Source organism: Trachurus trachurus, assembly GCF_905171665.1.
Source record: "Trachurus trachurus genome assembly, chromosome: 19".
Lineage (NCBI taxonomy): Eukaryota > Metazoa > Chordata > Actinopteri > Carangiformes > Carangidae > Trachurus > Trachurus trachurus.
In genome coordinates, this window is record NC_139913.1 from 19,569,103 (window position 1) to 19,595,968 (window position 26,866).

The window sequence follows — 26,866 nt, forward strand, 5'->3', positions numbered from 1 at the left end:
GGGTGGGAGTCACTGATGAAAGCGTCGAGTGTGTTCACTGTTGTGTGTAGGTGGGCGTTTGGGGGCGTGTGTATGTGTCAGCCCCGGAGTACCTGTGAGAGGGGGGAGTGTGAGGGGGGAGAGAGAGCGCCCGAAGGCCTCGGTCTGTCCCGGCCTCTCGGGCTCCGCCGAGGAGCCGCCCTGCAGCGGAGGCACACCCTTCCCCGCGTACACGTTCTCCAGCTCCGTGTACACACCTGTCATCTATGAGTGGAGGCATGACCAGATGGTTAGCACCACACTTTATTTGCTTTGAAGATCTGCTGCTTTTTTTTTTAGGAAATCAAATTTCATATGTGGAGTTGCAGTAATCATGAGCAGACCTTCAAATGATGTGAGAGCAGAGAGCACAGATAACATGACCAGCAGCGGTTGTACCTACATGACTGAGGTCAGGGGACTCGGGGAAGGAGGTTCCATCTCCTGACTGCCTCTCCTCCGGGCTCCCGGATTCATCGACATGAATTCCTAAAGCACAATAAAGCATGAACAGTGACACATGGAAGGAAAGCCTCGTCATCTGTCCACCTCTAGCAGAGAGAGAGGAGAGAGGGTGAAGCGGCCCACACGGAAAGAACCTATAGGTTTTAATATATGTTTGAATATGTGTGACATACATAACATTGGCCATTTTCATATACGCACATATGCTATAGATATATATGGTGCATATATCCTCATGAGGATATATGCGCATATATGAAACCTATATGCAGTTTATTTGTGCATATATGCTGCATATATATATATATAGCATATATGCATATATATGAAAACGGCCAATTTTATGTATGTCACATATTCAAACCTATATTAAAACCTATAGGTTCTTTCCGTGTGGAGGAGCAGGACAGTGTGGAAGAGCACGAGGGAAAAGCTGAGATACTAAAACGAGAATTAGCCACGGTGACGACAAAAAACGGGGAAACTATGAATGAAATTCCTGAAGCCTAAAACAGCCACAGATGGATTAAAAACATGTGCTTTTGAATGAATAGGTCTTATAGAGCTGGTCAAAAGCAAAGAGAGCTGAGAAGTGGAGTTCATGTGTGAACAGGTGGTGACAGTTTTTGGTCTTTTAACCTTCAAGTACCTGCAGAGGATTTGCTGAGAACGCTTGTTTTCCAGCAACATCCCGCTGCACTTACAAACAGCCCCTCCTGGGAGCTAACCAGCGCAGAGCCAGCTCTGATTACTGAGTTCTGAGCAGTTCAAAGCCGGTGGGGCTCCAAGTCCTGCTCCAGGGAATATTAGTAGCGCAGGAAAGGAAAGGCTGTGTTGTTATCTCTCCCTTGACTTTATTATATCTCTATATATGCTGGGATTTGAACCCAAAAAGGGCTACAACAACTATGAGAACTAAATGAATGAGCTGTGTGCTATGTCTAATATTTAACTGGATACCAATGCAAACCCTTTCACGCACCATATTGCTCCTTTTTCAATCTATGTTATATAAACTACTGTATGTACACATATTCTACATTAACAGTGGTTTATTATTGTTGTGTACATGTTATTCTCACTTTCTTGTCCCTTTGCCAGTCTCTTGTGTAACATGTACATTTCAGCTCTGGGATCAATACAATCTTTTTTTATCTTAGAGTAGAGGACGGAACAAACCACCATCACCTAAAACAGTGTGGTTTGTTGAGAGTTTGTTGAGGCACACTTGTGTTTTTAAAAAGGAAAGTTTTTAAGAGAATTTCTAAAGAGATACAGAGGACAAAGGTGATGTGTCAGAGCAGAAAGTCTCAGCTCAGTTATGAAATTTCCATACTCGTGAGAGGTTTTAATGCAGCAAGAAGCTGGGAGCTGATGAAACCTCTCTATAAATGCAAACAACCCCCTGGAGATGGATGATAATGTTTTTTGTGCTATAGGCCGATAAAACCTTGTTCATCAGCGACGTCTCACTGGAGGGAAACGTCTTTGTTTTGGATGTTCTGTGCCTCGTACCCATTCCCAGGTGAGTCCCGATGATGCAGTCGTCGGAGCTCCTCTCTCGGACGATGCCGCGGTACGACGTTCCCGTCACGCGCATGGAGCTGCTCCGCCGGTGATGCTCCGGACCTGCGTCAGGCTCTAACACGGCTGCAAAAACACACACACACACACACACACACACACACACATTATGCTTCACTTAAACGATTATTGGACAAACGGGCTTCTTTGTGTCTGTTTCAACAAACAAAAAACAGTGGATAACAAAACATAACAAACTCACCACTGCTCTTGAAACCGAGGAAGCGAGACAGTTTGCCCTGGCAGCGCTCCTGCTCGTCGTAGGTCAGCAGCTGGTAGATGAACTGCCAGATCAGCTGTTTGGCTGGAGTGTCCAACACAGGAAAAATGTCTACTATAAGGGTGTCCACGTTCCTGCAAAACACGCACAAACACACACATGGCCATACATGTAATCCTTATGTAACACAACCCTATTTGCTGCTGGGTAATTTACCGCCATGCGATGCAAGGATTTCACTTAGATGTATAGTATTTGCATGCGTGCGGACACGTAAAGCTGAGGATGAAAACAGATTATAAAAAAGGTGGGCGGATAACAGGGATGTCAGTTGTGCTAAGATTCATGCCTCTGGGGTTTTATACTGTATCCATGTACAGTACAATTCAGCTGCCTTTTCTCCTCTATAATCCTGCTGCATCACGTTGACATCATCTGCAGAGTAGATTCACCTTCCTTCTCCTCTTCTCCCCTCCACACTTTAGGAAATGTTACCACTGCCTCTTGTTCAGCTTCTGCGTCTTTATTGTTTTTGCGCTCTTCATCCATCAATCATTGTCTCTTCCTTTCCTGATATATGCTAAAAACACTGTTTCCCAAGCAACAGCTAATTTTCTTACAGTATTTGTCTCACCACAGACGTAGAGGAGCAGATGATGGAACCTGAGCTTAAAGTTACACTCTGTACCTACTGCTTGGTCCTCAGGAGCTCATGTTTTCTTTTCTTTTCTTTTCTTTTCTTTTCTCATGTTTTTTTTAAGAAGATGAAATATCAAACGTACTACTGTATAAATATTGCCTTGGATTTTACAGATTTGTGTGGTGTGGAGATGTTTGAGCTGCTCCATCTCTTCCCTCCAGCAGCAGCTTCTCTCCTCTCTGTCATCCCTCTGCTTTTCTCTATATGTTTAACACTGGATCAGTGCACGCTGGAGACCAACATATCCCCCTCCATCCCACTGACCTGTGCTGGAAGAAGGTCTCCAGGGCCTTGCAGACTGTGTATCTCTCCTGGATGGTCAGCAGGTGCTCCAGCTGCTGGCTGAAGGTCCGCCCATGGACCTTGATGCTTGGTGGGAGGATCTCTGCCACCCACTGCAGAGAGCTGAGGGCTGGAGACCTGGACAGCCGACACAGTCACCATCAGCATTTTCATTTTGTGTATCTATCTAAATGTGTTGGGTTTTTTTCTTTGTCAGTTTTGTTGGCGAGCACTGACCTAGAGCGTGGTAAGGTGGTGGGGGCCAGGTTAGGAGACTCCTCTGGGTCCGTTTGGTCTGAAGAGTAGTCTGAGGGACCCTCCTCCACAACCAGAGTGGGCATGGCCCCACTGCCCTGCAGCATGGACACCACCTTCTCATGGGAACAGTTCCTACACAGAGAGATTGCACAGATGTTAATAATGGATGGAGAGGATGGACTTTCAGATGAAGTCTCCCAAGTGCTATAGGGCATAAATAATGTAAAGAAGTGAAATTATCCAGTATTTTTAATATTTTATGCAACATATACTGTAGAAACTATTAAACTAACATAAAGTAGAAATAAATGAAGAAATAAAACAGAATTGTATGTAGCATTTTTTTCATGCTGTGATCCCCTGGCAGGAAAACATCCTCCCACGTAACAATTTGATCCTGCTCCCAAAGCTCATAATGATATAATATGAATATTTATAGTCACTTGTAAATCGAACTGTATAATTGTAACCTGGTGGCCAAAGTCTCACACTGATGAAGATAGTGAGGTGCTGTTAAAAGTTCTGAGGGCTCCTTAGGGTTCAGAGGATAAAATTACAAATTGTTTCATTGTGCTCATAAACAATTATTATTTTTTAAACCTTATAATGAGAATATAAGTTTTTGAAAAAGACACAGGATCACTTGTTATTACTGCAGGGAAATTACATTATTAACTTGGCCAGAGAAATAAATAGTAATCTATGAACAAATACAAACAAACTCGGACTGAAATGTTTTGCTTCACAGTGTGTCGACTGCTCTAAGAGTCCTGTATCTAACATTCCTATTCAGCATACGTTCACTTTGTAAACAACACGGTGAAAGCTCCCACATCTCATGTACTTTATTTTCTTTCTCTCTGTGGTGAACAACTCCCACTGTTTTCCTGATCACCTCCTACTGCTGCGGCACCGTGTTATCAGGGAGCGCGGCGAAAATTATACAGCGCCAATCAAACCAGTACATCAGGCAGCCATGGGAACAGCTCTGCATTTCTCCTATCACATGGCTATCAAGGTGGCAGGGTGAGCAACACTGTTCATTCACACGGCACTGGATATGTTGGCCGATGCGCCCGTTGATTGGCCGTGTTTGCCGAGCTTGTATAAGCGCTATTCAATTTCAGCCGTGATGAATTTCTTATCTGCACTCCCACATTCGATCTCTGAAGCTCCAGAGGCAGAAGGTCGAGAAGTTGCAAAGTCCACAAAAGAACTACCACGACTCCTACGGGAGAAGTCCAGTTTACATAAAGGCCTGTGCTCACGTGCGTTGCCCCCGTGCACACACGCTGTACCTGCAGCCACACACAGCATGGTTAATCAATACCAGTGTAATCTAGTGCTATATCCTGCAAACTGTGCATTTGTCATGTGTTCGATCAATTTCCTGCTCAGTGTATAATCTTGTGTATCTCTTTTCGCCAGGCACGGCTCTGGGGACGGCAGCATCGGTCCGACGGTCTGTTTGTCGGCCCACCACTTTGGTCCAGACTGAAATAACAGTTATGTAACGGCTGGATGAATGTGTCATTCAATTTTGTTTTGATTTGAATTCCCTTTGTGATCTTTTTTTGTTTTTGTTTTATTTTTCATTCAGCATCAGTCGGATATTTTCTTCAAATGTGTCTCAGATTTCAAGCTGAATGACGTTGCTGTGTCTGTAACAGATCTCAAAATAATCCTCAACAAAGTTTGTGTTTATAGAAAGAAAAAACTGACAGAGAAAATGAGCCACAAATGCCACGAGTGATTTCGAGTGGTTTCTCTGTAACATAGGGAATCAATTTTTCCCAGTTATCTATTAATTATTCTAATTTATGATTTAGAAATGCACAATCTTTTAACATATCCATTAAAATCTATGAGCTTCAGGTTTCTTGATTAATTATAATCTCTAGTCGGATTAGTGTTAACATATTAGGAAAATGCTGGCACACTGACTCTAATATAAGATGGGGACCAGAGGAAACATTTCCCATCAAACATCACTGTCAGAATTACATTAAAGCAAACTAACATCAGTATTCACCTCACAGGGCTGCTAACTTGGCTGAACACTCTGAGACTTGTTAAAACTCGACTTGTCTCTAGAGTAAAAAAAACGTCACCGTCTTTCTGCCACAAAGAAGAGTCAGATGTGGTAATAAATTTTGTAAAGCAACACATTTTTGAGGATTTAATTCAGGGCTCTGTCTTCCATTTTCTCCTGAGGGGGACAGCGAAGTAACGATGACAGAGGAACTTTTGACAAAATCATATAAAAGCTTCATGTGCTCTCTGGCGCTTTGGGAGATGTTTTCATACCACAAACAAGCCCTGATATTCAACACTACTGCTGCGGTTATATTAATGACAATGATAAAATGGTGTCCATTTAAAGACAAACCTCATGTCCAGTCCATTGAGGAAGAGGATACGATCGCCTGGTTTCAGTCCACACTCCTCCGCAGGGCTATCTGAGAGGGAGACAGACGGTCACACATCAACCAGAGAGCAAGGCAGCGGCTAACAAGGTGCATGGAGCAGCCGGCTCAACAGGGAGAGATGGTGACTAATGTGATGCTGTCAGTCTGTGTGTGACACCCAACAAAGCCCATCAACAGACGGGATGATCTCCGTGTTAAATCTTATTACGTAAGGAAACAGTGCTGTCAAAACAATCTCCGGTGGAATCTGGAATCCATCGCCTCCTCATCTGTCATCGCTACAGTTGGGATGATGGTAGTGTGTGTGTGTGTGTGTGTGTGTGTGTGTGTGTGTGTGTGTGTGTGTGTGTGTGTGTGTGTGTGTGTGTGTGTGTGTGTGTGCAGCTCATGGGCCACGAGAACAGACCCTCATATCGTGGAGCTTGTTGTTTCCTGCTTATCGATAAACCATGTGTGTTCACATCACGATGAGACACATGCTGTCCGCCCCCGCCATCTCCATATCAGCCTCCATAAGGCCCACTGAGTCAGCCCGCTCTGGCCGCTCCAGCACACCATTGTGGGAGATGGAGGTGGGAGGGAATGGTGCCGTCATCATCAAACACACACGTACTGTAACACACAACCACACACGCGTGCAACACACACCTCCCTACTCACAGAGGAATCTGGCAAATTCCCTGAGGAGTAACTTCACAGGTTCTCTTGTCTGCTACTTTTATTTCACAAAGCAATAACACTTAATTAAATAACCTTCAAGTGCTGGAAATTTAGAAGAAAAAAAAAAAGTCATTAAAATGTTCACCTGGGGCTACAAGTAGAAATTACCCCCACAAATATTTAACAGAGTTGAATTTTAATGGTAGTAATGTGTCTGGTACAAAGCAGCCAGTCATACATTATCCAGAACTTCCTTCAGCAGTGAAAACAGACCAACTACAGTTAAACTGAGTTACTACTTAGGAATTAGAGCAATAAAAAGTTTCTAGGGACCCTGGGGAACTCATAAGTGTGAATGAAACAAACAAAATATAATGTGTTTATTAGTGAGTTTTAGCAGCGCTGGTGGATTTAATCAGAATATCGCTGGTTTGATTCTTGGCTCCTTCTTAGGAAAAATACTGAAGCCCTCGTCACTCAGGAATCAGTGAATGTGGCAAATATGCTACGTGCTTTGAGTGGTCAATAAGACCTGCCAGTTATATATAAGTGCAGTCCACTCACCACTTATCTGGAGTCAGGCTTTTTCATGTTGCATCTACACATCTTACCAGGGCCGTTGCTAGGAATTCTGAGCCCCCTGAAAAAATACTGACGTGGGTCCCCACCCCCTGACTTTTCATCACCACTTTTTTGATTGACTGTGTTTAAGAGGAATTTAGTCACAACAAAAATCAGTCTCCTGGGGGGTTTTGTAGGCCCTACTTCGTCACATTTCTCCCCTATGCAACGGCCCTGCATCTTACTCTCAGCAAGACAGTGAATGAACAGGGTGACACCAGGTAATAGTTTCAGTATTTCTGTCAGTCTCACCTTCAAGTCTTACTAATCTGATTTTCTCACCCACATATGGTGCCCCTGTGCATTTTGCAAAACATCAAACTCTATATAATCCTAGTGTATTATAAGTGAATTCAAGTAAAGAAATAAAAGCTGCTTGATCTGGATACAATGAAGCTCTTCTGGGATTCTCTGAGGGAAACTACAGCAGAAAGGTACTTTGTGTTATAAAACTATTACCCCTTTCCCACTGGCCAAAAAACCCGTTTAAACCCGCTAACAATCGGCTTTTGGTGGCAGTGGGAAAGGCGCATCGAGCCGCGTTGACCCGCGTCGACGCGGGTCAAACGACTCGGCAAGCGACGCGGGTTAAAATCGCCTTTAATCGGCTCGGCTCCGAACGGCTTGCAGTGGGAACGCCAGACCCGCGTCAACCCGCTAATTTACGTGATGACACTGAACGTTACGTGACGCTACGTCATCGCGCCGGTCGCGTCTCATATCACGTACCAAAACAAAGCTCTGCTCCGCTCTGCTCTCATCCGAGACTGGGATCAAAACATCAGAGAACACTGACCAAAAACGATAGAAAAAAAGAAAAGAAAAGAAAAGAAGCGACAGTCTGTTTAACTGACGTGTTGTGTCGTGGACGTCCGTCATCCAGCCGCAGCAGACTCTCTGTCCTCCGCGGTCCTGGTGCTCCAGGTCAGCCAGCCAGAGAGTCTGCCTCGGCGGACGGACACTCCGCGGCTGTGGCTGTGGCATGACTGTGTGTGTCTCTTGCACCGCGGATGAGAGCGGGGCGACTGGTTTATGCTCTGTCTGATCCCTCAGCAGGGGGTCAGACTCGGCTCATTTTGGTCAATGGGAAAGGGGCCAAATGCCGATTGTTAGCGGGTCGACCCGCGTTTAAAAAACCCGCGTCGACCCGCTAATTTTAGTGGGAAAACGGCTTATGTGATGCTTATGTAACCCTTTATTTGTTTTAGAGCTCATTTGTAAGTGATTTCAAGGCACAGGACATAAGAGTCAACAGAACTGATACATTCCCTGACTGTTAGACCTACAGTAGCCTTCACTGTGAAGAAAAACATAAAAGCAGCAGGTAGAAAGCTCCGACTCCAAAGAGGAGTTGAGTGTAAAATCCCCGACTGTAACAGCTGTAAGCGTGTGTTACAGCACAGCACAGCCTGTCCTCAGTGTTTTCCTCTTAACATTTTATTGGTGAGTCAGACAAATCCACTTCCTGGTACACTCATAGTCACACACACAAAACACCTCCTGATCACCTTCGACCTCCAGCGGCTGGCATCACAACAGACTCTCCCACATAAAATGCATCCACTCCCCCTCCCGACACCACCACCACCACCATTACCCACCCCCTCTCCTCGCCTGCCGACATGCAGTAGAACAATATTTGGTTCGACCTTCCACACACACACGGTGAGGAGGCGTGCTCTGCTGCACCGGTTCTTACCTGGGATAACGGAGTCGATGCAGACGGGAGCGTGACCTCGCAGCGTGAAACCAAAGTTCTTCTTCCCCCTGTAGACACGGACGATCCTGAGGGGGAGACGGAAATGGGTTGTGAGATGAAGGAGCGAACAGATCATTTACGGCGGGGTGACACGAATTCTTCCATTTTTTCTTTTCCACACTGAAATTAAATATTTTTAGCTGATATAATTATGTAATGCACCTCTTTTGCATCACTAATAGAACGGAGCCTTTCCTGTCGCAACCGTACGACCTTTTACCAGAGAATACATTTGTTCCACACTTCTCCTTTCAGAGCGACACTGCTGTTCATTTCTCAAGGTTACACACACTACTATATGGTTCAGTGCAGTGTTGAAACTGTGAAATATATCAAGGTTGATTATTATTTCAATATTGGGTAATTGCTTTTCTTCTCTGCTTTGGATAAATGTAAATTTTGAAGATGTTGTTTTGTGTTGATGGGCAAAGTATTGTTGAGCAATAGAGCACTTTTAACAGGACAATAAATCATTTCAGTTTCAAACAAAAATGTGTCAAATTACATTTAAATGCTATCTCTGTGTAATCTCAACTATTTACCGTGTATTTCTTTGGTCTGCTACCTCTGATTAAATGATTAATCAGTTGTTATAATTGTTGTCAGCCCACTAACCAGTCAATTGTTTAGATTGTGACATCATTTAGCGCCGCTGATGCGTAACAGTATGTCTGTGAACGGCCCGGCGGCCCAGCTGTCCCCTGGAGGGAGCCATCACCTTCCGCTGTTTACGAGGCTGTTTGTGCTTCACTTTTGTTTTGATTTGTCACTTCCTGTTGTGGGAGTCTGACCAAGCGGAGAGGATGATGCTCTTTTTTTTTTTTTTCACCCTGCACATCACTCCACACACCTGCTCTCTCTCTCTCTCTCTCTTTCTCTCTGTGTTTTTGCTCAAACATCTTCCGGTGGAAATAAAAATATTTCAGGACCCCTCAATTTAGAAACAAGCTCTGACATTTTGCTGATGGTGGCACTTCATTTTCTTTCACCCCCAGTGGAGGAAGCCACTCTGGAAGTACCCGTTACATTAAAGCTGAGACACTCTTGCAGCATGTTGCCATGGAAACGACTCAAGGAAACACTGCCTTGATATGTAAACAGGGAGGGGGGGCAAAAAAAAAAAGATGAAAAAGGGGGAGAAACAGAAAAAACAGACAAACGTATTGTTTGATATCTGCAGTTACTGGCTGTTATGTAAGACAAGCTAAATGCAGATCGGTGCATTCTGTGCTCTGCGTGCATGTGTGTGTGTGTGTGTGTGAGGAGGATGTGGAGCTGCAAAGCCACAGCGAGCGACATCAACCTTGAGAACATTTGAGGAACTGACTGTATACGACTGTCAGGCTGCTCAAGGCCTCTTCTGATTTAATATGAAGTCACTGAGCCTCAAAATATTACATAACAACCTAAAGAGAATCGATCAGTCACTAGTGGAATCCACTGAGACGCCAACGACTGGCACATTGTGCTGCAGCTCCAATATCAGCCACAGTAGACAATGGTCAATCTATACTGATTGATTTAGAGTATCAATATGTTCTTTTGTAGTTATAGTAAAACAATACTTCACACACATCTGGGGGCAACTCCATTCAAAATCCAAATCTCTTTAGAAGACAATGTATAATATCTATCTATCTATCTATCTATCTATCTATCTATCTATCTATCTATCTATCTATCTATCTATCTATCTATCTATCTATCTATCTATCTATCTATCTATCTATCTATCAGCAACTTCATATTGTGACCACATGATGTAATCTCTCCCATCTGACACTGTCAGTTTGTCTCCTACAGTATTGCTGCGTGACCTGCCAAATGTTGACTCTCGACATATTCAGTATTCAGCCCTGCACCGTTTCCCTCTCCTCATGTGGATGAAGACAGATCTTGGGATTTAGTGAGCTGGCTTAGCGTGGGAGTGTGGGAGTGCACCGACACCCCGTTGGGACTGTTATTAAGTGGACAGTCGTGTAATCAGTGTGTTTGTGGGTGGAGACTGAGCCGAGGAGGTGGAACGGTCAGAGGCTAAATGCAGATTTAACATGTTGAATAGGTGAAGGACAGAAATAGAAATACATTGTAACTTATATTAAATGATTCTTATCGACACAGATCTTGTTTCTTAAGTTTAGTTTCATATCTGGACTCAGAGCTTTAGGCTGTAAACAGAGGAGCAACAAGATAAAATCACATATTTTGTCTTTTGATTCTTATTTTATCAAAATGATCAAAAATATTGAAATAAGTCAGTGAATGACTGGATATGTTATTATGTGTAGAGATTAACCTGTTGGAAACAACTCATACTCATCTGCTCACCTCTGATTGGGTCCGATGGGGGGATGTGCAGGCATCCCAGAGACGGACTTCCTTAAGCCCCGGTCTCTCTCTCCGTCACCCCTCCCTCCAGGTTCTCCTCCATCCCTGGGCACGGAGCTGGCCCGTTTGGACCCGTGGCGACGCTCCGAGTGGTCCTCGCTCCGACTGCGCCGCACTCTGCCCTGCGGCTCGCTGATGCTCTTGCTGCGGCACAGCCGGTTGATCACGTTCTGGGAGACGGCCTCGTCGAAGCGCTGCCGGTGCTTCTTAGGGATGAAGATTCTGGCAAACATGGTGGCATGTGAAGAAAAATAATAAGAGGTGATATAAGTTTTTTTTTTTTTTTTTTTTTTTGTCCACAAGAGTTGCTTCAGGAAAAAAAAGCAACGAGAAGAAGATGGATCCACATCACAGATCCACCTCGATCCACTCTGAAAGCACACAGTCCATAACTCTAGGATCTAGGATTCCCAGTAAAACAACAGCAGCAAGTCAAAACATCCAGTAAGATCAGCGATCTCTACTGAGACAATCTTCACAATCCCAGTCCACGCTAATTTGAAATCAACAGGCTTCCTCCTCCTCCTGCGCTCTGATTCAAAGACAGGAAAAGAAAACAGGCTTTTGACGGACAGATGACGCGGAGACGACTGTTTGTCCCCAGAGGGGAGACGAGAAGACAAGTTGAACGAGGAGGCAGAGAGAGGAGAAGAAGATCTTGCTCTGAGGAGAGAGACGGCGAGGAAACCGTTGGCATCACTCGGCTGCTTGCTGGAGTCTCACTGCTGCAGCATGAGGTACCAGAGCCAGAATACAGCCAGAGAAAAAAGGTGTGGGAGTGAGCGAGCATGGGATTTCTCCACTGCTATCTCTCTCTCTCTCTCTCTCTGCTCTCTCTCTCTCTCTCTACAGTATCTCCCTCTCTCGCTCTCCCACACTTCCGTCCACGCCTCACCTCTGTGTCACTCAGCACAGAGCAGGAAGCCAGCATCATCGCCTTGACCTCGGACCTTTAACTGTTCTTCTATTTTGATAGTTTGTTTTGCAGCTTTATGAGATAAAAGATGAGCACAATTAACACAGCGCTGAGTAGGTGGATAAGCTTTTACTAAACTGCTTTCATTCAGTTGTAAAGAACAATTAACAAGCCGCTTCATCCTGTTAGATGATGTTTTCACTTGATTTCCAACTTATACTATCAGGAAGCCACAAGAGACGTCACGATTATAGATTTTCTTGGTACGATTATTGTCAGAGAAATAATCACGGTATTACGATTATCACAATTATTATGCATCAATACATTTCACAACACTATGGATGTGTAAAATCAAATATAGTCAAAATATAATTACATTACTAAACTCTTAATATAGGAGCAGTTATTAATCCCCCGGGGGAAGTGTTTGAAATATTTAAGTCATTAATTGTCATCTATTCCAAAAGTTTATTTTAATCATTTTTTTTAAATTACAAATGACACCGTAACATTCAAATTCCTACCAATTCAGTGTTAGGTAAGGTAAATGGACCAGTATCTGTGCATCTTCCTTTGCTTTGGTTCCGATATAATCTTTTTCAGAAAGTGGCGGTATTTAGGAATCTGTACGATCAATTAATTGTAGCATTTAATACCATGATTACTTGTGAAAACAGGTACTGTGGAACCAGCTCTCTCCATGGGTCAGAGAGGCAGACACTCTAACTACATTTAAGTCTAGGCTTAAGACCTTCCTCTATGACAGGGCTTTTAGTTAGGGCTGGTTCAGGTAGCTCTGAACCATTTTATAGCTATGCTGCTATAGGCTTTGACTGCTGGGGGACACATCTGGTTACATGGAGCCCTCTCCTCTCCTCTCCTCCCCTCCCCTCTCCTCCCCTCTCTCCTCTCCTCTCCTCTCCTCTCCTCTCCTCTCCTCTCCTCTCCTCTCCACTCCTCTCCTCTCTCTCCGCCTTTTCAGGGTTGGTTATAATGTGGAGCCTAATGACCAGCAGGTGTATGACAACTTCACCGAAATAAAATAAGGCTGCTTTAACTCAGAAACTGATCAAAGAGTGTTCATTAAATCTGGCTTGACCTTTTCCAGTACTCGCTGCTGCTACCGACGTGTTTTCATCTCTGCCCAAATGAGCAGCGAGGTTCCATTTATCTGTACAAAACAAATGTCAGAGACGGAGGGGATGAGTGTGTACTGCACATGCTGTTCTGTTCACATGGAGCGCTGGCTGTTTACCACACAGCAGCGCCGCCGATGACAACAGAACAATAAGAACTGTTCCCCCACCACACAAACAAACAGACAACTTTTCATTCAAGTAATAAGAATAGCTGCCAAGAGACAAGACAAAGTGCCCACACACCCACACACACACACATAAAAACATACAAACATCAGCTGCTAACTGATTTTAATACACACACACACACTTTCTATAACCACATTTATGGGGATGCACCATGACAGCTTGCCAAAATCATTTAGTGTCGGAGGGTTTTATTATGACAACGGTGGATAAGTTCTCGTGGAATACGCAGTGTAAACACACAGCATGTCACATATGCTTTCACTGCGTCTTTTTCTGAAACTGGACCCAAAGGAAATGTGGGAAAGATTTGAGCATGCACCGTCGCTGAACCGATCAGATGTGTCAGCTGAGTCAGAAGTTAATCATTTGGTTCCATGTTTGTTGAATCACGGCGTCGTTAAGATCCAACCGAGAGCTCGGAGAGGGAGCACAGATTTGCACAAACAAGCGTTTTGAGGTCCCACCTACACCCGTCTGTTGTGCCTCTGACTGGCTGATCTGCTGATCAGAGGAATCAGCCACCGGCAGACAGGGCGCAGCGCGGGCTGTGAACAACACCACCACCAGCCGAGTAATTAGCAGCAAGCGCGGCGATGGAGGCGAGGGAGAGACAACAGCTACCGCTCTACGTGTCCACGCGAAGCTAATTAAGCTGCGTAAAAACAACTGTGACAGCTAAATAAGGCAATTAGGACACACTTATTGTACACAGGGAAGGAGAGCGAGAGAGAGAGGCGGATGAAAAAAAACTTCACAGAAAACACGAGGAATGTCTGCAGCTCATTTCATTATACACAGCTGTTTACTATTATGTGCATTTTATTAAAAGGTATTTGGGTAAATACAAAGAACCTGCTGCCTCTGTAGTTTATAGTGCAGCAGATATTAAAATATTGTTTATGTGTGGAATCTAAAGGTCACAACAACACTAGAAGAGAGGTAGAGATAGAAAAGATGCAAATAGAGCAAAAGCCATTCTGCCTTTATATAGTCATTACCAGGATGATATAACACTGCAACAGCTGAACAAATAATTATTCCTGGTAGAATTCATAGCTGAAAATTAAAGGTTTTTTGTGGCAACACTGTTGACTGGTGTCTCTGCACTGCTTCCTCTCAGTTTTCAGTGGGGATATAATGTATGCTGATACAGACATCATGTCATTCTATTAATCTGTGCTCATATTTTGTCAACCAGATAAAAATAAAATCACAACTCAGTTTGTTTTTCATGTTTAAAGATAGTTCAGTTTTTAATCAAACTCAAATAACTAATCTCCCCATGTGTCGTGCAGTAGATGCTGCCGAAATGTTAATACGACACACTGCAGTTGAGCTGAAGCATGTCCACTACTACTGTATATACTGATGATAATGAGTTACAGTATGTGGGGAAATACATCACAGATCGATTGAGCTAAAAAAAAAAAGTTTATGCCAAACCTATGCAGGCAAAAGAGGCAGAATTCAGGAATTTACAAAAAAGAACTTATATTTGTGTTTCCCCCCCAGTGGCAGTTTAGTAAACGACAACACATGCTGCTCCCCTCTTCAGGAGCTCTCCTTTCAGAACCACAACAACACAAGACAAAAGGACAGCGATTCAGCAGTCTGGTGTTTTTCACAAACTTTCCAATGTCTCCTGATGGAATTGTGGATTTCACAGTTTAACGGCTCAGTTTTTTTCAGCAGCCAATTGAATACTTGTCTATGTTGAAGTATTGTTTACTTTATCGATTTTAGACAAAAATATCAATTGAGTCATTTAGGCAGTGTGGAGGTTGACAGATTGTGGCTGACAGATTGAGGTGAGTCTTTTATCTAAAAGTTAGGATGTCTCCCCTTCTCACTACCTTTTCTTTTTTCTCAGCATCACCAATAGGTGGGGTTCGCTGTCAGCAGGTGTGTGCTCTGTTACTCCTGCAAACACACCTCACAGTGCACTAACACACTTGACTTTTATGTAGGAAAATTTAATTTTTTGTTCACACTTCACACTTGTTCACACTTTGATAAAATTTAGATAAAATAAAAGGTATCTTATCTTCAACCAGTCTTCCATATTTAGCAGCAGAGTTACCGGTAATCATTTAAAGATGCTATAATGTCATTGCCAGTATTACATTACATGCAATCCTTAAACATAGACTATTTATATATTAGTGTTTGCTGTGACTGTTTTCAGTGCAGCTGCTGGTTTTAACAAATGGTGGGGGTCTCATTTTTGGGACAAATCTTTTCAGTAAAAGATATAGGCCACATATTCTTAGTCTGCTGTCACTGTCTCTGCAGATTGTGATGAGGTTTGAAATGCACGACTGCAGTCTGAGACGGTGTTGACGGAGCGCAGACTACCGGCTACAAGAGGCAAACTCCAGAGATATAAATACATGTTCTGTAGTGATGTAGGTGTAGCAGCCCACACAGACCCTCTGTTTGCTATCTGCGCCTCCCTCCTATTTGTCATCTATTCATATCACAGCGCTAATTCGTCTCCGTGTCTCACACACATACAGCACCTGTCTGTGCGAGGATGCGTGTCTGTGTGAGTGTAAGAGAGAGAGAGTGTGTGTGTGTGGCTGCCGCTATCAGCATTCTGCTTTTATAAATGCAGATGTTGATGGGCCTCACAACGAACAGCCATCTGTTGAAACAGCCGCCTCATCACTAAAAGTTTTCGCCGTCAACTCCTGGAAACTAAATGAGCGCTCTGATTTGACCTCATTTATAAAGAACAGAGATCTATAATTATCTGAAGGAGGGTTGTGGAGGAGGAAGCAAGCAGGGAGGAAGGGACAGATTTCTCAAAAGGGAGGAATGACAAGCAGAAAACTACAAAGAGGAGACCTCATTTCATTTCAAGTGTCCAGATGTGGCTCCGCTTTCAGGTAACAAGTCTTCAACTGTGTGATTTGTTGCCATGTCTGAACATATGCGATGTGATGTAACAACATGCCTCCTCTAAACTAATGGGAGCTGTGTGGTGGACTCCTCCTTCATTGATCTGTTTTGCCCTCCTTCTTTTTTAACACTGATTAAGAAGTGAAATAACAGTGGTGGGGGCATTTAGGGATAAAAGCTGTGGAATTATAAAAGAATCAGATGAGCGGGTCTGTGTCCAGGGTGTTTAGACACACTGGTAGTGGAAAAGGTCGGCCATGTCTCATCCACACACACACACACACACACACACACACTGGATTAATAAGGTTAACGACATGTGTGATCAAAGCGTGCCCATGGCCATGGAAGGGATCCTGATTAAAAAAAACCAGCAGAGAGAACAATGGGAAATGTATATTAAGATGTTACATAATGTGCAGGTCCAGGCAGGGCTGAACACTGCATATACATATAATGTAAACATACTTGTCCCATATGCAGTACATGCCTGCACCTTTATTCACGTTTCCAAATCTGCTTTAAATATTTTGTTAAAAACTGAATGCTGGTTCCAGTCACTGGTCACCCATCACCAGACCTGAATGGAGGTGATCAGATCAGTGCCCCCCTCCCCACCCCCCGGTTGTTTTTGCTAATGATCCAATGAAGCCACTCGAGCTATGACCAGTTCAACAAGAGTGATTTTGGTTTCTCACAGTCTCATTTTCACTGTTTTTATAAACACGAGGTGGAGAAGCTTTACAGCCTTTAAAAGGAAAAAGAAGCCTAGAAAATAAACAGAATTTGGTTTGTCTTATTATTTCCTACAGTGACCTCAGAACAACCTTTATCTTGACTTATGTAAGACTCACCCACCACAAAACACAACATATTTTCTATTTCCAGTTCTCAATTAAGATTAACAATACCAAATGAAATCTTTCTCTCTTCTTTTATCACCTTTCTTTCTTCTGTTTTCATTCATCATAATTGTCCACTGGGGTGTTTGTTCCTCCTTCAGTGTTTAAGAGGTGGTTATTACTGTACTGTCATGGAAAGAAGCCTGAAATTCTCCCATTCTTTCTAGTGAAAAATTGTGTTTATATCTATGGATATAGAGAATTTATTAAAGCACTTTCTTTATTATCTGTTTGTGTTCATCATCAAATTTAATAAAAACAGCTTTACGGTGCTAATATTTCTCATTTTGTGCAGTGCGACAGCTTAAAACTGGCTCCAGTTAATAGCACCCACAGTTAAGATTAAACACAATCATTATAAACACAACTGAAAAAGTAAGCTTAGTGCATGTAGCATAGTGCAGATCTAGAGGAGCTGGTTACTACAGTATTGTGACTGGATAGGACCAACCATTACCTGATCACTCTTTTTCTTCTTGTATTAATTTGGATGACTAGTTAGAACTGGTTGACTGGTTTAGCTACATAAGTACAGTACATCTGCTTTTAAACACATCTGCTATTAAAGTTACTGCTATCTCCAGAGTACACACACACACACACACATACACACACTCAGTATGATACAGGCAGATAAAGTTTAAAAGGAATATTTATGTAATCTGAAAGTCAACATGGTGCTCAGGAGCATGTACCACACAACCACATACACACAGTTCCCCACCCACCCAAACACGTGTCGTGAGATTACATCCTAAAAGCACAGCATCACTCATCCTAATGACTTCAGTCACTTAGAGACAGGGGCAGCAGCGGGTCTGTGTATTGTTAACTGTTTCAACAAGCGCTGCCCATCCAACCAAGTAATGTCACATCACATCAAACCGCATGAACATGTTGTCAAGCGCTCATTTGAATTAATAAATGATAGATTTAAAGCTCTACAGCAAATTGGCTGGAAGAGATTTTAGAAAACAGCTGGGAAATATCAAAGTTCCAAACATGTCATCCAACATCAGCGGCAGTAATCAACGTCTCCTGTGTCAGATTGCATTAAATATTCACCCACCTCCCATTTCACTTAGAAAAATGTTGCTGTTGGCACTGGTAAAAATCAACCCAGCTGCAAGACTTAGAGAAGCTGCATTTTTAATTCCATCAAAAGCGAAAAACCAAGCGAAACCACATTATACAGAAGCTTCATTTAAAAGAAATAAAAAGATGTACTCACCCCAGGCAGTTCATCGTTTTAGCTGTCACACATAGCTCAGAAATAAAACCAATCTAGACACCAGTTTCACCATCTATGGCAGGAATGATCAGAACAGCAGACACACCCACTGCTACAGTACACAGCTCCCAGGCTGAGGAGGATAACAGATATATGGTGGGACCCTGGTGCAGGCGGGAGGCTGCCTTTACCAGGTGTCATGGGAAAATGGTCACCACACTGACAGAGCATGGAAGTGCCTGAGCTCTCAGTGCAACAGTAAGAAAATCCATCAGAACAAAACATAAAAAACCCCTCAGAGAGAGGGAGAGAGAGATGGAGTTGTGAGATGAGTGGGGGATGGAAAAACCACAGAGAGATGGTTTCAGTGTTATTATTGGTGCTCGTGCAAATAGGAGTGTCCTTCATTACACAAATACCAATGAGGAGTTCTCGGTGGACGGTGTTTGAATTATTCATGACCAATTAAAGACAGAAAAATCCTGTTGCCTCACATCATCTCAGGTAGAATACGAGGCAACTACCCCAACACTGAGTCCGTGCCGCTGCTGGAAACCCTTCTTACAGTATATAAATAAATACCACTAAACAGAGCGGAAAGTGGTGTAGTAGTAGTGGACGGAGCCAGTGTAGTAAGAGAATAAAAGATTAGTTTGGCTCAACTTGTGGGAAAAGTGCAATCTGTGCACAAACTGTGCAGGGATTTAGAGACAGGCAGGGATGGAGGGGATTTGGGCACACAGACCATCAGGTAATTCTGGCTGTCTGAATGGTTTTTCACATTCAGTTACCTGGCGCTGTTCCATATTTCAACACACCATCAAAAAAAACCTGTTGGGTGTAGATCCAGTATTTTTTTTTTTTTAATGAACAGCAGATACAGAGCAGCATGGCCATCAATGCTGAAAGATTCCCGTGACGCGAGCGCTCAACTAAATCTGTCCGTGGCTCATCATCACAGACACCTCCATGCTGTGAATTCACTTCACTTTGCCAATTCTCATTTACTGCTGAAAACTCTTAAGCTCCGCTCCATCCAAGTCAGTTTAGTCTCTCAGTTTCACTAACACAGATGATGAGTCTTTAAGCGACTTGAAGGGTCACTGTGGATTAAACCCCACACGCCAGATGGGGCCCACCTAAACCTAAAGTGAAGCTTGATAATGCCTGACAGTGGGTGGGAACCCCTCTAATCCATCCTATGACAGAATGAGCAACAGGAAAAGCTCGTTTATGTGGTTATTATGAATTAAATCCCTGCAGATTATTTTACTTTTCACTAGGACTTGAAAATGACAAGTATGTGGGATACAAAGCCAAGAGAGGGTGTAATAACTAAACAACAGAGGATGTTTTACAGTAACAAAAAGAGCAGCGCTGACTGTCATTACTCTTATGTATTTCCTGTAGTGAAACAGTAATGCCTGTTTCAGGATTTGTGGGGCATATACTGCAAAACAGAGGCCAGAAACATGCCCTGCATAATGCCTAGGCTATACATTTTGTTGTCACTAAATGGCCACACGGTCAAGCTGTTTCTGCTGCTGAACTAAAACAATAGGTTTCCATGGAATACTTTCTGTACCATCAGTTTATTTTATAACACATGAGATAGTACATTGTGATGGGAGATGAAACACTCTGGCTCTTACCTGATGTTGGAGAGGAGCTGGCGATGCTCGTCAGTGGTGAGCACCTCTGGCAGGACGGAGGCCAACCATTCAACCCTCTTCTCCGCTGCGTACTGCTTCAACACCGAGAACAGTTTCTCTTTCACTTCAGGCTCATCACCTAAGATCTGGTCAACCTGATGGAGATTGCAGAGTGATGTCAGAAGCAAGGAGCAGTTTGAGGACAAGATGCTGTAACCTAGTTGAGTGCTGGATTGTTACCATGACAATAGAGTTCTCTATTTGTATTTTTCTCACTATAAAATAAAAAAAAACAATTTGATTTGACCACCAGCATTTCACCATAACATTAAATATTATAGTGTGAATAAGCAGTAAGGAAACTTAAAGATTCCTTATTGTATTAAGTGAAAGTAAAAGTCCCATGTCTCTTTGATTATAAATGCTCTCAGTGCACCAGAAATACACATAGTCTGTGTTTAGAGACAGACTCTTAAAATGAACCATCAGGACTTCTGTTACTTTGTGATGTCACAACAAACCAGTTTCCACCTTATCCATGCTAAAGCCCTGCCCACCTAGACCTGCCATCCCACCTTAAAAGATTTGGTTCCCTGAAATCTGGAGTATTTTTCATTGTACCACTGGGAAGTGGTCAGCCATCAGAAGAGAGGCGCAGAGCCTCCTCTCTTCTGATTGGCTCACCAGCCTGTTGTTACTAGAGCTCCAGAGTGAAGCCAGAGACAGGAGATGTAAATCTAGACTGGGGTGGCTTTTGGTCCTTTAAAATTGAAGAAAAACATTGTTGGTATTACATATTAAGACTTTAACACTCAGCTAATCTTCTTAATCTGGACTGTGCAGGCAGGGTTGATTACATACTGTATGACTGACAGTAGCATCTCCTTGGCAACGTAGGCAAGCAAGCCACAGTTCTCACCATATTCAAATACAATTTTGTAAGTCACCTTTAAATCAGTAAAAAAGCTGCACAAAAAACACTACTAGTCAAATCTCTCCTATGAAAGGACCAAATGAGTTTATGTGGGGCTGCACTGACTTAGAGGTGAGTGTGTGTCTTTGACCTACCTTCCTGTTGAACTCCAGGGCTTTATGTTTACGGTCCAGTCTCGCGCCCTCTCCTCCCATCTGACTGTCCTCTATGCTGATGCTGTGTTTCTGCCTGGGGCCGAGGCACAGCACCCCCAGGCGCAGCGTCCTCCCCTGGGACGCCTTGATCAGCGCCGCGGCCGTCTCGTGTTGCCTGACTGGGATTCCGTTGACCTCCATGACGTAATCGCCGGCCCTCAGACCTGCGCGGCCGGCTGGAGAGCAAGGCGAGCAGTCCTCCACCAGCAGGGGGCAGTCTCCCACGATGGTGAACCCAAAACGACCATCTGGACCTGGTATGATGTCCATCTGTAAAGTGGGAAAAAAATAATAAAATGTAAGAATCTGCTCCAATGATTGAGCCCAGATCATCACCCACAAAAACACCAGGTCTACTGGCTACTTTAATATGCCATGTAATTCCACAGGCATTAATCCACATATGCAGTATTGCTGTGATGGACTCAAGACCTGCTGTATGCGGGACACCACTCCGATACTGGGTGGGATGTTCTTCTGAGTCTGGGCGATGGCGACGACAGCTTGCGGACCCAGGGTCGAGACATTGTGGCCCTCGATCTCCAGGACCTGGTCCCCTGCCTGCAGCCCGGCCAGGTGAGCGCTGCTGCCCTCCTCCACAAACAGGATGTAGCTGGGTCCATTCCCACCCAGCTGGAAACCAAAGTCCTCAGGCCAGCCCTGGTTGGATGACGGCATGCTGAGGACTTAGGGGAGGAGAGGGAAAGATGGAGATGGGAGAGAAAAAGGATATAAGGTGCGGGAAATAATGAAAACAGACATGGTCAAACACACTCACCCACAGCGGCAAACGCGTCCATGTCTACTGGCACTGCAAATACACGCTTTAGATCAAGCAATCCTTTGCATGCTTTAAAGGAGATTTATATTTGACGCAGTTGTTCCCAGCCTCCTTCCTCCTGCCGTCTCCCGTGTCTCAGGTTGTACTATCGTGAACGGCTCCGTAACCCTCTACCCTGAGCCATGACACACTCAGCGGTCCCTGACCTGGTTCACAAACTCCATAGCAGCCAATCAAATTAAGGCGTCGCAGAGATTGTGACCTTAATTAGCTTGAGAGGCAAAAGTTCCTCCAGCAATCTTTTTTTTTTTTTTTTAACTCGGCGCACATGCACGTCTTGCCTGTTGAACGGTAATTAGGCAGCAAAGTATGAGAGCACACCACTGGCTGCACTGCACTCATGAGTTATAAGCAGGAAGGACATCAAAACAGCAGTAATGTTGAATTAATAAGGCAAAATTGCAAATCTAAGGCATCTGAGAGCTAAAACTTGGGTTGAAATATTAAATCAGAATGAATTGAGCTCATATTTGACACCTCTAATATGAAAAACAGAGAATTGCAAAAAATTGACATGTTGGCTCTTGCTTAATATAATCTACTATAAAGCCTCATGCTCAGCTGGAGGCTAATGATGTGCTCCACAGCCTCTAAAGCCACAGCACAGCAGGATTCACACATTGGACAAAACTGATAAAAGACTTACAGAAATCTTTAGATGGATACCGAGAGCCCCGTTTGCTCTGCCGAAAAGAGTATCTGCCTTTTTTGTTTTGCAAAAACTTCTTCATCTTGAATGTCAAATAGCAGGTGACCTGCTAGGAGGCTAATATCCAATCTGTCCTTTCAAATATAATGTCAAAAAAACAACAAAAAAAAAACAGAAAAAAAACAACCTCCCCCCTGACCACCCCACAACCCAAAGTCAAACAGAAAGCGTGACAATCTCAAAACATTGCCCCATTCATCCACCCTGAAACCACAGCAGCCGCCTCATGAGCAAAGGGTGAGTGTGCATGAAAAGCCAGTGCAGTCTCTTTGTGAGTATGTCAAGGAGTTAGTCCTGCGTCTCATCCCTGATTCATCCTTGGGCCAGTCTGCTTGCACAGTGTTAATCAGAAAACTGGGACGCGTACACCCGCGCACCTCGGCTCCTTAATAATTCTCTCTCCAAAAAGGGTATTGTGAGGCCTCATTTTTCTATAAATACACCAATGTGTCTTTTTCCTTCTCCTCCTCTCTTGGCTAGGTGGCTCTCCGAGGGACCGCTCCTGGCCCAGAATCACTCTGCGTCGCTGCGAGAAAGCCTGATGAGTACTAATTGGAGCGTCTGCTTGCCTGGAATTCTGCGTGTCCGTGTGTGTGTGAGGCGAGCACGCTGAAATGTTGAGCCCATTGAGAGGGAGCAGGGGCAATTTAAGACTTTAGCCTGTAGGATTAGCAGGATTATGAGCTGAATCTTCAGCCCTCCTCCAGCCCCTTGTCATTAACACTGAAGGAACAAATGCACCCCTCCCTGATGAATACACACACTCCCTATAGTGGCTCCATCTAAGAAACAGGCATACCTCAGGACACGTGTTGTCAGGTGACAAGTCAGAATGAGGAAAACACAGCACTGTCATGATCAGTCTGCACAGAGTTTAGGTCGATGCTGGAGTGAATTTACAATGCAGGCTTAGCTTCATGTTAAAGTCACTATGTGCTAATTTATTTATTTAATAATATCATCGCTGCAATGATCCCGGTGACATAGGTTTATTTGTGGAACAATGAGACAGATGCAGTGAAAACTGGTGCAGTCTCTGTCACTTTCAGCCCATTCATTCTGTGTCATGTGGTCTAATCACTGGGCTGGACTGTGTGGGACACACTGCTGCCACAGAATTTATTGTCCTTTTTTTATATTGCAGTACCTTTTTTCTTGTCCATCAAATAGAGCCTTCTATTTTTAAAGAAATTGATAAATTGGGATATCAATGTAAGTTTCAGCCCTAATTATAGGCAAAGGACAGCAAGTAGCTTGCGTCCCCCATTCCATCTATTGACGCACAAGATGTTTTTGTGCTGAAACAATTCATTGTTAGAATGATTGACAGAAAATGTATCAACAACAGTGAAACCACTTACTGGTCTCAGCTTCTCAGATATTAAGATTAGCAACTTTTCTCTTTCACATAAAATAACACGTAATATTTTGGTGTATTTAACAGAAAAAAAATTAAAATATGAGGCCATCTTCTTAGCTTTACAACATTTTAGTATGCTGGTAGAACAAAGTATAATATACTTATACAATATTTGCTATAAATGCTTACTTAGGTTGGCAGATTTGACTTCTTCCGTGGAGCAGCAACAGTCAACTTGTCATGGTAGAAAAAGCAGCCAAGGCGTTATCAATAACATTAATGGCGACTGTTATATTCAAATGACTAGTGGACCAGGACAGTATGAATTAATTCCATTACTCACAGCTGTGCTTTAGGCCCTGTTAAACTAGCACCAACGCTGTGTGCCTAACTTCAGCTTAAGCAGAGGACTAATCAGTGTCAAGTGCAAACACCTGTGTAAGCTTTGGAAACGCGCACAGTGTTAGGCAGCGATATGAAACAATAACAACAAACTGTTACGAAAAACACAACAACCATTCAACCTTCAGTGTGAGAGGCTGTGCAGATGGTGGAGATATCAACAAGACGTTATTATGAGATTTCATATTACTGATAGGGCACTGCTGATGTTTTCATTGCATGTTATTAAGTCATTAGTTGGTGAGTCAATAATCCACTGCAGTTAACAAGTCATTCAAATGAGAACTGATTACAGCTGATGAGAGGGAGCTGGGTAAGCCTGCAGGTGGACCCATTGGAGTGTGAACTGTCATTAGTGGCAAAGCACACAGTAAGGAATAGACAGTCCGGTCCAAAATGAATAATTGAACACAAATGGTTTATAACTGCAAACGCACTGTTTGCTTCAATCAAACTCTCCTCTTACACCACTGCCAAGACTGTTCACTCAAGTGATATTTCACAGGCAGCTGAGTCTAATAAAACTGTCTTAGTACAACTGCAGAGCTTTGTTCTTCAGAAAATCCATATTACATTTAAGCATTATCTATCTACATTGTACTTTGTTTTTATTGTTAAGGATTTACAGTACCTAGAATAGTAAATCTGTTGTTTCATTCGTCATAAATGGCGTGAAATATATTTTAAAACACTTTATTTTATTTGTTCTACCTGTTTCTACATAAATAATTTTGTACAGAACAGTATATAGCCTAGTTTATGTAACATATATTTGTACATAGTGTCTTTATAATTCATTCCTTACTTTTTTCCTGCCTTGTACTTCTCTGCTACTGTTCCAAGAAAATTTCCCATAAGTGCAAATTAAAAAAAGTCTTATGTCTTTCACTAGTAATTCAATGCATTGTGACTGCTTAGTGTTTGCCTATCTATTATTAGAAACACTCATAATTACCTTACACCACTACCCTTACACCAGAACAGCACATCCAAAGTCCAGCACAACCACACATCCCTTACCTTTTTAAACAACATCCATAGACGTGCACACACAGCTCCTGAGCAATGCTCCACTCTGCAGCACTGTGTTGTGCTGTAATATGAGTGTTGGGCCATGTCCGCAACCAGATCCAACAGGTGTCTTGTGATGCCTCGTCGCATTGTGTGGAGCACTGGATGGCAGTAAGAAAAGGAAAACAATGCAAAGTAACTCTGAGTTAGTTATTCATGTGTGCACTTGAGTTAAGCATTTTAATTTTGGAGCACAACGAATATATAGCTACTCCTTACTACTGGTGTCTGGTGGACTTCAACTAAGTACATCTACTGTACAGTACAATTACTTTACATAAGCAGGCTACATTTTTAAGGCTCTTTAACTGAGTATTAATTGCTGATACTTCTACTCCTCAACATTTCAAAGGCAAATATTTCCCTTTACTTCACTTCATTTACTTTTGCTTTCTTTAATAAGTTCAATTCATTCATTCATTCTTTCTTTTTTTAAATAATTTTGTGGTTTGAGGTTTGACTTGACAAAATATGCCTTGGGATGACATTTCTCACTATTGCCTGGATTTTTCCCACCCAGATGTTTTTTTTTTTTTTTCTAAATCAATCAATTGAACAAGAAAATAATCCTTAGGCTAGTTGAGGGCCTATAGGATGAGGGCCACAGATCCTAAAGTTGTGTGCCGACTTTCTGTAATTCTTCTGTTTTTCCTGTCTGAATTATGTTATGTCCTTGTTGTTCATTTTAATGGCTTTTAACACTTTGCCAGGAGGACTACAGTCTGAAACTAGCTGTTGGCTAACACTGGCACTTTTACATTTTATTATGTTCATTAATGTGCACTGTCCTCCTTAAATAAAAATAAAAATAAATAAAATAAACATTGAAATGATATTATTTTTGATATTATTATTTTTCTCCAGAAAACAAGACAAAAGTCTGATAAAACAAGCAGGGAGCTGACAAACTTAGTGTAGGCTAACTTAATGGTTTAATTTGAAACTTTTAAGACGACATAAATCTCTTCATATTGGAAAGTGCTACACTTTTATTTGAAGTTTGCCTGTATTCAACTTCAAATTTTATATTATCAATAT

At 42.9% G+C, this 26,866-nt stretch overlaps 1 protein-coding gene across 1 annotated transcript in view; it reads right to left on the minus strand.

The window, feature by feature from the left end:
* grid2ipb (glutamate receptor, ionotropic, delta 2 (Grid2) interacting protein, b) overlaps positions 1 to 23,017 on the minus strand; it is a gene marked incomplete at its 5' end in the record, with an annotated part of 34,260 nt that extends 11,243 nt beyond the window's left edge. Inside the window, 13 exons of the mRNA XM_083993689.1 lie at positions 93 to 243; positions 422 to 507; positions 1,999 to 2,133; positions 2,270 to 2,421; positions 3,252 to 3,407; positions 3,507 to 3,659; positions 5,917 to 5,986; positions 8,937 to 9,022; positions 11,325 to 11,606; positions 20,318 to 20,472; positions 21,386 to 21,715; positions 21,878 to 22,131; positions 22,933 to 23,017. Of these exons, the coding sequence (XP_083849815.1) occupies positions 93 to 243; positions 422 to 507; positions 1,999 to 2,133; positions 2,270 to 2,421; positions 3,252 to 3,407; positions 3,507 to 3,659; positions 5,917 to 5,986; positions 8,937 to 9,022; positions 11,325 to 11,606; positions 20,318 to 20,472; positions 21,386 to 21,715; positions 21,878 to 22,131; positions 22,933 to 23,017 (2,095 nt within the window). The remainder of the gene's footprint in view (positions 1 to 92; positions 244 to 421; positions 508 to 1,998; positions 2,134 to 2,269; positions 2,422 to 3,251; positions 3,408 to 3,506; positions 3,660 to 5,916; positions 5,987 to 8,936; positions 9,023 to 11,324; positions 11,607 to 20,317; positions 20,473 to 21,385; positions 21,716 to 21,877; positions 22,132 to 22,932) is intronic.
* Between the last annotated feature and the right edge of the window lie 3,849 nt (positions 23,018 to 26,866).